This window comes from Oncorhynchus kisutch, linkage group LG20 (assembly GCF_002021735.2).
Source record: "Oncorhynchus kisutch isolate 150728-3 linkage group LG20, Okis_V2, whole genome shotgun sequence".
Classification (NCBI taxonomy): domain Eukaryota; kingdom Metazoa; phylum Chordata; class Actinopteri; order Salmoniformes; family Salmonidae; genus Oncorhynchus; species Oncorhynchus kisutch.
The window spans coordinates 44,027,039-44,039,686 of NC_034193.2; the positions used below are offsets into that span (position 1 = coordinate 44,027,039).

A 12,648-nucleotide genomic window follows, 5' to 3' on the forward strand; every position below is an offset into this window, starting at 1 on the left:
CTTACCTGATCATCAAGGTAACAATGGACCCAAGAAGACCCTTGGATGGATGTCGAGTCATCCATATTTGCTCCAAGTTATCCCCAGGAGACCAGTAAACTAGAAAATATTTAATTTACAGAAAACTCAACTAAAAACTTCAAAACTGTACTAGAACTAAATCCAAAATAAGAACTAAACAAATTGAGCAATGCAACCAACACGAGTGCTGTATTATAGCAGTCTGAATTCAGAATACATGTGTATAAATATAGAAGTATAGAATGCTCCAATTTAGAACTTTAGAATCTTTGGCAAACATAAGACATTGTGATGTCACAACTAAATGGTTCAAGTGAGCAAAAAAATAAATGCGGCAAGGACATGACTAGAAATTATTCTGGAACAGAAAGGTCTTCATTCTGAACTACCTAGTTGTCACAGTAGGCTATTTTGCATGATAGAACAGCACTGCAAACATGAAATATCATCAATAAAGAAAATCTTAACCATATGGCAAACTGTAATGTTGTATTACTCCATTGTTTACAAACATTTACAATGTAAGTACAGTACTGAGACCCCATGTTTAAAAAAAATATTTACACAATCATTTATTTTCGATAAATTGTTTTCTTTCACAAAATAACACTCCCATGCAAATGAATGGCAGGTCAATAGTTTTATTCTGATAATACAAAATGATTTCCAACAACCACAGAATACAGTAACACACGCTCAATAAAACCTTGAATATGAATAGACAACATCAGATACAGTTCAAATCTATCACTAGCTGGTAGGGAACTGGTAATAAAACCCGCTGTCTTTATAAATTATATTTGTTTTTACACAATATGTAAGGAACTATAAGGAAAATATTTGTCATGGATGACTGTCTAGTAGGAACCAAAGCTTTGTCAGTGTCCAGTCCTTAAAGTCCTTCCCAATAGTTACTTAGATCTGAAAATATTAGCCAAACATAACACAATGTAAAGCTAGCAATAAGTCATGTTAAATCCTTTAAATCATTGAGAACATGTTATGGCCAAAGGCAGTACTAGAACAGTGGCTCGTCTCTATTTCACGACTGGGGTCTTCCACTGGGGTCTGTTGAGAAAACAACAACCCCAGCAGGCAGTCAGTAGCATTGCAAGCAGAGGGCTCCTCTCCTCCCAGACACAACAGCCTGTGGTACCTAGCCTGCGGAACCCAGCATAGCACCCTGGAACGAACACAAACACACACGCAGGAACACACACCGTGTGAGCTATATTAACGTGGTGCTTACTCTTAAGTATTCTTTAAACAAGTCAAAGATGAAAGAGTGTTCTAAAGCCATCTGAGTGTGAATTTGTACCAGTCGTAGAAGTCGTCCCTCACGGGGTCAGGATACGTTTGGATCCACTGACCGATTGTCCACATCTTGACCATATTGCCCATAGCAACAGTCTCCCCTTTTCCCTCTCCATCGCCCCCCTCAGGGACGTCCTCGTAGCACAGGAAGTAGCTGCACGAGAAACACACAGTCACACAGGCAGTGAGAGATGCCATCTGATCCGACTGTTCTTAGGCCTGAATTTCAAAATGCACATTGTCATCGAACATCTCAGTTCAAAAGAGTCCCACATTTTTCTTGCCACTAATATTACAATTATCATTTATTGGCATGTTGTGCCTTACTTTAACCCTTTCTCTACCTCCCCCTCTCTCTCTCACACTCACTACTCAGTGTTGGTGGCTCTCGCTTTCCCTGCCACTGGCTTGTCCTCCTCTGGATGTCCCTCCATCTCGCCATCCGTTTCCTGCTGCAGGCTCTCTCTGGGTCTCTCCACATTCCAGCGCATGCGTTTGTACAGGCCAGTGTGGACCCCAGCCAGGTAAGGGGCTAGACGACAGTACCTGTATATGGACAGCCCCACACTGTCTATCTGACACTTGCCAATGTAGAAATGGGAGACACTGGAATGGAGAGAGGGGGAGAATGATAGATACATAAATGGCTGGATGAAGGATTGTGGAATGAATGTCAGACGAATAAGGGTTGACAAGTCCAAGAATCTGTCTATATATTTGCGTCATACTCCACAATGTTCCATTTGCGGATCTAAATACAAGCATTCTAGTAGGTGTTAGTACATATCGTCGCTGTCTGATGAAAACCTTGCCACTCAAATTGTGTTGAAAGCCCCAACTCTTCTCAACATAATCTGAATGTTTCATGACTCTAGGACCAAGAAAATGTACTCAAAACAGCTTCTGAAATGTCAAAATTGTATGTTTATTAAAAATAGTCTAATATGAGAGTTCTCACTTTCCTGAAAAGTGTCTGTTTTGGAGATTAGGTTCTTACCTGACAGCGGTGATATGCGTTTGTATGTGCATCTGTTTGTGGTGGCTCACAGCCTTCAGATGTTATGATATAAGTACCAGAGGCTGGTGGGATGAGCGATGACCAGAAGAGGCTGGTTCGAGGACCTATAGGAGGACGGGCTCATTGTAATGGCAGGAAATGTAATGGCTGGAATGATATAAATGAAACGTATCAAACACATCTACTCCATTCCAGACAATAATGAACCCGTCCTCCAATAGTTCCTCCAACCAGCCTCTTCTGGTAAGTACAGTACCTTGTTGGATCAGTCTCTTCCAGTGAGAGAAAGTCAAAGGAGGCATAGGTCAAGACCAGCTGCTCCAGCCTCTCACAGAGCTGCTGGGAGAAGTCTAAAAACTTGGACAGATGGACAAAAACATAAATACAGACAGACAAATTACACACCACTCTCAGTTTACAGCATCTCTTGATCTTTCTCTATTAGTTCTCAAAGCTCTCATACGCCTATATTCTTGGCCAGAGTTGATTCACATAGACATTTCAGTTGGTTTGAAGTGTAGAATACATTTAATATCAATAAAGAGTGCAAAGGGAAGGGATCACCGCCGCTACCTCACTTTCCAACCAAGGTGCCTGAATCGAGGATAGAGCGGACACGGTCACTCAATAAAGAGTGACAGTTTTGTCCTACCCAGATTCAGAGGAGTAGGGTCGAGTTGAGGCTCTTACTCGTGAGCGGATGTACATGGGTAGAGGTGTGCTCCGGGGCAGGGAGCTGCGAGCGGTCGACGCCAGGTAAGTGAAGTAGGGCTGACAGGTCCGCAGGAAAGTAGGCACCACGTGAGCAAAGTGTTCCTTCTGCAGGTTGTCATGCCTGCAGACCACACACACACACACACACACACACACACACACAGTTATGTCACAGGACAGGGCTTCATTATGTATTACTTTAATCCCTTTGAGAAATAATAAACAATAACTTGAAACACTACTAGATGTAATTGTATAGTTTAGCTACACTCTTCACTGACTCACCTAACCTCTACCGATCATTAGCTTAGACTACATTAACAACTTTCCTAACTGACTAACGTTACCTGTATAAAAGGTGTGCCTGATACTCATCCGCCTTATCCAGCAGGTACTGGAGTTGCCGCTCAATGGTTCGGAACCTCTGATGATGCTTCCTGTTGATATCCTGGCATGACGACGTGAACTCCCAATCAGCATACCCTGTGCTGTACCTTTGGTCGCCAATTGAGGGCGCCAAAGCACTACACTCTACATGCGCCACATTGTCTGAGAAATGTCGGATAATTATTTGTTGACTTGAGTTTGATTAGCAGAGTCAAATAAAATTATATTGGTCACATACACATGGTTAGCTGATGTTATTGCGAGTGTAGCACGTTTTTCGTGTACATAATTATTAAGATACCTATGCATTTTGACAGTAACTCACCTGTGTCTGGTGATAATCCAAGATAATTTTTCAGCTCCCCCTGTTCCATGCTTTCTTTGTAGCCTCAATACAGCTAGAAGGAATTGACATTTTAAAACTATAAATGTAATATCAATTATCTAAGAAAACTATGTCAAGATGTTACTATTCCCTCTCCTAAAATATACTGGAATGCAGCCATAGGACAAGTGAACTGGAACAAAGTATGACTGTTGTCTGGCAAATATTGTGTATCATACAAACGCATTCATAGAATCTACCCTGTAAAGACCTTTATTATACACAGATTCAAAATAGTTATGACAACAAATGTGTATCTTGTGGTTGTGAGCCAGAAACTTAACCATTTATTTTGAGACTGTTCTTACATGTCAGAAGATTTGAGTGAGTTAGATTTTATTTTAAAAGAAACGACAATTAATATTAATTTGAGACTCTTATATAAATGTTTTATTTTGAACCAAATGATATGGACCCTGATTTAACTTTCATTGTTAATTTTTGTTTTGTTTCGTGGTAGATTATTTTATCCATAAAATGAAGTGGGCAGAGAACCAACCCCTTTTCACATTGTTTAAGATAGAATTGAAATATTATTTTGCAATTATCAGTAAGTGTAAAAACAAAAAGTAATGCGTACTATAAACCTTTTTGTACTTTGTATGAGTTGTTCATAAAAATAAAAATAATAACCAAATGTTCGCTTTCGGTTGACACCTCGAAATCCTTCATTAGTTAGCTAGCTTTAGCTTGTTAGCTAGCTAGCAACTGCAATATAAGACAGGGGTTTCTTGTGTGTTGTATTCATTGAACACTTTACACGTTTTTATGAGTGTACTTAGCCAGTATTTTCATGAACTGAGGATAGTTAGCAATTAGCTAACGAAGTTACACCTACGCCACTTTCCACACCTTAGAAGTTCCCGTCCCACCGTCAGTCCAGAACTTGACAAGTACAGTTCTCAATCGGTCTCCGTCTCCAGCCTCCTCTCTTTCTCTTGGATTCTATATCTGACGCTCGGCCCCGGTCTCAACTGAATTTGTCAGTTTGCAGGCTAGCCTAGCGCGACAACTACTACTGCAAGCTAGTACTACTACTAGACTAGAGCAAGCGGATTCTTCTGCTGGCCGAAACATGCACAAGTTAGACAGTTATGTGGGTTTATTTATATAGATAATTGGAGATAAGCAACCTTTCTGCCTATGGAGACTAATAAATAAATGATTGCAAAATTACAAAAATCACCATATATCTTACACCGCTGTCATTGTCAAGCCAAATATCGTCGTTTGTTTGACAACACTGTTATGAAAAAAAAACGCTTTGATTTGTCAGTATTAGTATCCATACTAGCTACATGAATATAGTTATTCTAATTCTATTATTCTCACTATATTATTCTAACTCAGTTATTCTAACTCTATCAAAAGATCAGAAGTGAGTGCGGAGTGCAGACTGATGATGGCTCTTTCAGTTCTTGCCACCAGAGGGAAACATTGATATATAAAACCCCACTGAATCAACGTGAATTGGGTTACATTACATTTGAAGCTTTTTAGAGATTTTGTATGTGATCAGAAAATGTATTCATCTCCCGGCGGGGTCACTGTGAGCTGTTGTAGTTGACGTAATCGTGTACAGTGCCATGACGTAATATATGAGACTATGACGTAAACGCAGTCAAGAAATTATTAAATTGATTGGCTCAGTTGAGTTGATAGTTTGCATAGGACAGTCATACTCATGTTCAAAGACATTACTTTGCCTGGACAAGAAATTCTGTGTAACTGTAAGTATTGTATTAAAATGTTCAAACATTTTATATGAACATATATTTGTTTATTATTTTTCTATCATTGTACAGGTCCAAACTGAAGGATGTCTTAAAATAAAATAAAGTCATAAACGGCTGAGGAGAGTCAAGTCTCATATATGATGAAAAAAAAGTTGATCTGTTTGTCTCTTTAATGGGGAAATATGTTTAGTAGTACAGCCATATCCCAGGGGTTTTAAAACCTCTCCTAGAGGACCCCCAGACATTCCACTGTATTCCACAGCTAGCACACCTGATTAATCTTGTCAACTAATCATCAAGCCGTTGAATAGGTTTTAAGGAGATTTGCTTGTTTAGGGCTACAACAAAATTGTGAAACATCCGGGGTTCTGCAAAGAGAGGGTTGAAAACCACTGGCCTATGCAAAAACAGACTGATATGCTTTATGGTTGGAAAAGTGGGCATAAAAATGGAGGACTCAAGTGTAATTTAGTTCATTTTGTACCAATACCCCAGGCTGGGACAGTCCAAGCTAGTGTTGGAGAGCAGGTGTTCCAGACAGACAACCATGATGGACCAAGGCTGCTAGCACTGGTGGACTGCACCAAGAAGAGCCTCCTAAAGGTTAGAAATGGCTTTGAGTTCTGTTGGAAAACGTTTTGAACAGTTCAGAGTGAAATACGTATCTGTTCAATTGGAAAATGTTTTGCGAAGTTAGGCATGCTGAATTCACTCCAGGCAAACCTCTCAGAGCGGACTGGTTGGCTCTAAGCAACACCCACTTCAATTGTGATTGGGCTTTTAATGTGATCAAGCCCTGCCCACTTCCAATTTTGGTCAGTGAATGTTGCTAAACGTTCCGCCTTGCTGAACGCACCCCTGGTTGTATAAGGATGCTTTGTTTTGAAATCTTTACGTGATTGTAACTGAGAGACCAGTTGGTGCTAAACTAGTAATATGACATGTTCTCAACCAGAAATCTGTTTAAAACGAGATAATGATGCATGGGTCAATTACTAGTTAGAACCAATAGCATTGGAATTCTGACTCTAATTCTGATTCTAAGCTTAACCCATATGTGACATGTCATCCAGTTCCGTCATGTCTATGGTGAAAGAGGTGGTTTTAATGGTGATATGATTTTGCTACTGTTGTTGCTTCTCTCAGGCCAAGATGGCCAAGGCTGAAAAGAATGCCAGAGAGGCCATTGAGCCCAGAAAGGCTAGGGAGACCAATGCAGCGGCGAAAAAAACAAGCCGCCAAGTCGTTGGTGTGTTGACGCTGCCGCCACCTCTTCTATCTCCGACGACCAATTACAGTGATAGAATTAGAAAAGAACATACAATATGGTTGAAGGATCAAATAATGGTTTGACTCTCCTCTTTCTGTAGGTGTCCTGCCAGCTATCAAGAAGGGCACTAAAGTGACTAAGGTGGAGACAGCAGGTGGGTTTTTGGTGACACAGTGGTTATTCAATCGAGTCGTTGCCGTGGTTACTAGCTTGTTCGGTGGTAATTCTGATTGTCTTCTGTTTCAGAGCCACCAGGCCACTTGACACCTGAGGATGGGGTGAGAATGAACTCCTCTCCATCTGTTGATGACCCCATGACCCCAGAGAGTGATGTCACTTCTCTGGCGGACCCAACCTGTGAGATGACACCTGAGAATGCATCCTCTCTAGAGGACTTCCTGAAGTCTCACCCATGAGTCCTGCTCTGAACCGTGTTATGTGCAGTAGAAAAAATATAATCTAGTTGCCAGTCCACTAACCAAGGATTATTGTTTGTTTTTTCTTTTCCAGCCAGAGAAAGCTCATCAGGAAGTTCCTCAAACAAAAGGTAAGTCCCCCATTTCTACTTCTTTACCGACTCTAATCATGCCGACAACAACAAAAAACATGTAACTTAAAAACTAAGAGGAAATGCTGTCACTTAAAGTTGTTGTATTTCTTTCTATGAATGGGACCATAGAGGACCTGAAAAACATGTCCTATGTGGTCCTCCTGCCAGTGATAGCTCTGCTCAGGATCTCCAGTCCAGAGTCACTCCACTCCTCCTGCCGGGGGTCAGGGGTGCTGAAGATCATCTCGGAGACGGTCCACCGGTGGAGCTCTGAGCCAAAGGGGAGGCTCTGGGGCGGGCAGCCCCCCACGCCCAATTCTGAGACAGACCAGGAGATTCAGGGTATAGCAGACATGGCTGTGAGTAACATCATGAGGTATGCCCAGGAGGACCTCTTCTCTGGTATGAATGACCTGGAGACCACCAATCCATGCATCACTCTGACCGAAGAGAGGCTCTCCAGCATCTTCTCAGTGCTGTTCAGGGATGCCTATGAGAGTGCCCAGGAGGCCACCAGACAGATCCACCACATGAGGTCCGGAATGGGAGTCGCCCTGGGTCATCACAGGGATCGAGCAGGTCCAACATACCAGAGTTGGCGTCGAACCTCTGTCAGCTGGCAGAGTGTGTGGATGCTCAGCCACTATTTCTGGAACATCCAAGTGTGTCCTGCTCCAATAGAAGTGGCCTGCACCCCCTTCCAGAGCAGGGCTGGGTGGAGGAGCATATTGGTTCAGCCCTAGGTCAGTTGTCCACCATTGAGGCAGACATGGGCGAGTTAGAGAACTTCACCAGACCTCTGCCACTGGCAAATGGAGATGACAGCTCATCCAATAGGTTGTCAGGGTCGTCCACTGCCTCATCTCCATCCACCTGTCTTCTCCAGATGTGAACTCAGAGCGAAGGGCCCACTACAGCATTATGGCCCTGGAAACCCTCCAGGAGGGGGAGGACAACAGCTGGAGTCACCCTGGGTCCTCACAGAGATCGAGATGGTTCAACCTCTGTCATCAGGCAGAGAAGATGGAGAGGGTTTATCCCCAGAAAGACACACTCCACTCCAGCGTCAGTGTGGGAGAACTGGGGTCAGTGAGGAGAGCCAAGGGAAGGGATGTCCACTAAGCCCTCAGTGAGGGGTCCCTCTCTGTCTTTGTCCTGCTCAGGGAGAGGCCAGGGGAGATTTTTCCGACCAGCACTTGGGACATGGAGCAGAACCAGCCTCCCAGCACTCCTACATCCAGCGAGGAGGATTTGTGGGACAGCAACTCCACATGGTCTCATGGGGTTGAGGAGGAGGAGGGGGCAGAGCCTCGTGGGAGGTGGGCAGCTATGTCGGAGAGGGGCAGCGCCCTGATCCTGACCCCCCCCCCCCCCCCCCCCAGGCCTCCACTTCCCTCTCCGATCATGACAAGCGAGCACTAGGTTAGTTATTATGTAGTCTTGTCTCCTTTTACCCCATTGTTATTATTGTTATTGCCATTTACACTGTGACCAAGATGTTTTGGGATGAGGGTGCTGTCGATGGGGGGAGGAAGTATATTTCTCTCCGCTCTGCTGATGATTATTTTTCTCCGCTCATACAGGAGTAATAAAGGCCTAGTTCACTCATTTTGTGATAAAAAAATAAAATAATGCAGCACCCCTGAGAAATCTCTCTCTCTCTCTATCTCTTTCTCTCTCTCTATCTCTCTCTATCTATCTACATACACTGTACAAGTCAAAAGTTTGGACACACCTACTCGTTCAAGGATTTTTCTTCATTTTCACAATTTTCTACATTGTAGTATAATAGTGAAGACATCAAAACTATGAAATAACACATATTGTATCATGTAGTAACCTAAAAAGTGTTAAGTAATAGATATTGATTTATCGGGGTTGCTGCAGCACCCTCAGCACCCCTACTTCCTGCAGCTATGATTGGGCTGTTTTACCCTCTCCTTTTTTCTCTTCTCTCTCCTGTTTTTTCTACTTTTCTGTAAAGTGTTTTGTGACATGTTGAATGTGAAGCAACACTTTAAATAAATGTTGATTTGACTAGAGGCCCGTCTGCCTGGTTGGAACAGATGCTAAACAGGATCTGCAACAACGATTACAGGGCCAGTGTCATCATCCAGAAAGGTCCATTTATAACCTGTTTTACCATTATGACCAGTATAAACCCTGTAATAACCAGTGTATTACCATTCTAGTAAATGTACTAGATACATCATAGATGTGACTTCGAACCAGTTCAGAATATGAGTGTGTTTTATTAGGATTGGATTCTGGTGCCAGGGACAGGTTGCCTGACACGCCATGTTCCTCTTCATCAGAGGAAGAAGAGGTGTTCGCAAGTGTCATGACTGTCTTACATTTGGAGCCCTCCACCTCAACCAAGGCAGCACGGGCAGCTCCTGCAAAGACCCTGGAGGTCAACCCCTGTCTGGATGAAGATGAGAGAGTCCCCAGCACCTCCATGATTGAGGGGTCCCTGACAACCACTCAGGCAGCATGGGCAGCTCCTGCCCAGACCTTGGAAGAAGAAGTCGGGGGAGCTGATGTCTCTGGGGTGAGTACCGGCTCCCTGACCCCCACCGAGGACTGACAGGACCTCCTGGAGAAGATTCCCTCTCTCCTGCCGGGTGAGATCCTCATCGAAGAGGACATCCCCCTACGCAGCAGTCCGAGGGACACCGTCATGAGCCCCCAGACCCTGAAGCTCACCCCTTCAGGCTGATGAAGAATCTATTTGTGGAGGTCCAGCATGCCCTGAAGTATGCTGACATCTCTGTCCTCTTCAGCCTGGAGGAGAGCATCCAATTCAGGGGGGAAGATGCAATGAAGGCCATTGTGAAGGCTGCGGCAAAAAGGTTGTCCCTGTGCTCGGACTCCAACCGGGCTCAACTGTGCGCCGCACACTATGGTGGCGAGGGAGCTATATGTTGCATGGCAGACACAATCGCGCGTGTCATAGATGACCACGCCTAAGACCAGAGTTCAGACGGCCATTTTGAAGCGAGGAGGAGCCGTGGTGGTGGGAGATCACGCTCCTCCTCAAGCTCCTCAAAGAGTGACATCACCCTCACAGAGGAACTCTTGGCCCAGGGGAAACCCTGGAAGAGGGCCAAGAGGAGGTGGCTGCGATCGACCACAAGAAATGTGACTCTGCTAGCTTGGAGAAGGCCAGCAGCAGCTCCCTCTCCACAGACCTTGTGGTCAGCACCTCCACACAGGTAAGGAGACTACCATTAACCAGTAGGTTGTTGAGTTATTGGGGCTGTTTGATTATGAGGCACCAACTCATATCTGTTTCTCTCTCTACTAAGAAGACAGTGACGGACGAGGCAATGAGGAAGTTAGGAAAGGGGAAGTGAGGTCGCAAGAAGACCCTGAAGAAGAACAAGGTGGCTCCCCTTGGCACTGATGGTAAGTGTCACGCCCTGGTCTTAGTATTTTGTGTTTTCTATATTTTTTTGGTCAGGCCAGGGTGTGACATGGGTTTATTTTGTGTTGTGTTTATATATGGGGGTTTTTCATAGGTTTTGGGATTGTGGCTTAGTGGGGTGTTCTAGAAAAGTCTATGGTTGCCTGAGGCGGTTCTCAATCAGAGGCAGGTGATTCTCGTTGTCTCTGATTGGGAACCATATTTAGGCCGCCATATGCTTTGAGTGTTTCGTGGGTGATTGTTCCTGTCTCAGTGTTTTGTATTTCACCAGATAGGCTGTATTTCGTGTTTATTCGTTTATTAAACATGTATCTAACTTACCACGCTGCATTTTGGTCCGACTCTCTTTCGACGGAAGAAAACCATAACAGTAAGTCCTCCCTTCTGTCAGTCCACATGTCTATTTATCTTCAACAAAATTATATTATTTCACCACCATTATTTCACCACCATCCCCTAACATTACCACCATTGTAACGTTAGGGGAAGAGACTATGATGACGTTATCATGGCCTTATTCATTAAACGGAAGTAACAGGAAGGACCTTCCTTGAACTAAAAAAAGTGTTTTTGTTTTCTGTTGCAAAAGTTTATTTTACGGTTTGTCCTAATGATGTCATCCCCTGTTCTTTGTCACCTGTGCAGATAACCGTGGCTGATGAGCTGGGAAAAAAAGTCTCTCCTCCTGCGGATTACAGCTGCCATGGAAACTATTTTGCCTCCCCTGCAAAAAACAAAGTGGTAAAAAGTAATTGTGTGGGTATTCCCACTTAGTAGGCACTTCAGTGCACCTGCCTCCTCTACAAACTAAGAGTCAACAGAAGAGGGAGACAAACCCCCCTACTCACAACACATTTGATGATTCCAACCATACCCCCACGCTATGGAGGCGAGGGAGCCATCTGTTGAATGGCAGACACTATCACACACGTCATAGATGACCATGCTGAGGGTTGGAGCTCTGATGGCCATTTTGGAGCCTGGAGGAGCTGTGGTAGTGGGAGTTCCCACTCCTCACCAAGGAGCTCTTGGCTGAAAGGGCCAAGGAAGCGGACCAAGACAACGTGGCTGATGACAAAACTGGCATGACACCCCATAACAAACCATTACACACCATGATGATTCCCCCCATAGCCTGGCCCGGACCTATTTAATAAATAAACATGTACTTGCTTCTATTTTTAACCTCTTTTTAAAAAAAAAGTTAACAGCCCTACTGTAGACTACAAATTCTTAAGTGCAAATTGATGAGTCCACTGTGCCAGTCATTATAGTCAATCTAGGCTTTAACACTCTTAAGTGTATTGGTAGTGACACGAGTTACATTTGAGTATTTTCTAATTTGGTCTTTCTGAGGGAATACATCTGCAATATACTGCTAACAATGTAATTCGAAAATGAAAAACACTTCTGGAAATTTACAAAGTAGAATTGATCATGTTCTTGCCTTTGACAGTTTAGATCATTCAAATGTAATATCTCAGGGTTGTGGAGGTCAGTCTCTTATGACGGCTACCAAAGACTGCTTCCAAAGTCCATCCTGCTTCCACCACTCACAGCACTAGTCCAATATTTTAACCTCTCCCTACCAGAACCTAATCGATGTAGCTGTCCCGGCACTCATGCGAGATGTGGTTCTGGGTTGCAGAGATTATGGAGGTCAAAACAAGGTCTATAGCTGCGTTTACACAGACAGTCCAATTCTGATCTGTTCCACTAATTGGTATTTTGACCAATCAGATCAGCTCTTTTGCTAAGAATTGGGCAAAAGATCAGAATTGGACTGCCTGTGCAAACACAGCCTAAGACTGCCATGCAGGACCTGA

At 43.7% G+C, this 12,648-nt stretch overlaps 1 protein-coding gene across 1 annotated transcript; it reads right to left on the reverse strand.

Moving 5' to 3' along the window:
* Positions 1–648: 648 nt before the first annotated feature.
* LOC109865932 (UPF0575 protein C19orf67 homolog) lies at positions 649–5,320 on the reverse strand. The gene is made up of 8 exons (XM_020454446.2): positions 4,692–5,320; positions 3,780–3,852; positions 3,415–3,616; positions 3,044–3,188; positions 2,610–2,710; positions 1,705–1,941; positions 1,340–1,489; positions 649–1,204 (listed from the first exon to the last, which is right to left on the reverse strand). The coding sequence occupies exons 2-8, from the start codon at positions 3,826–3,828 to the stop codon at positions 1,003–1,005; spliced, it is 1,086 nt and encodes a 361-aa protein (XP_020310035.1). The 5' UTR covers positions 3,829–3,852; positions 4,692–5,320; the 3' UTR covers positions 649–1,002.
* Positions 5,321–12,648: the final 7,328 nt, after the last annotated feature.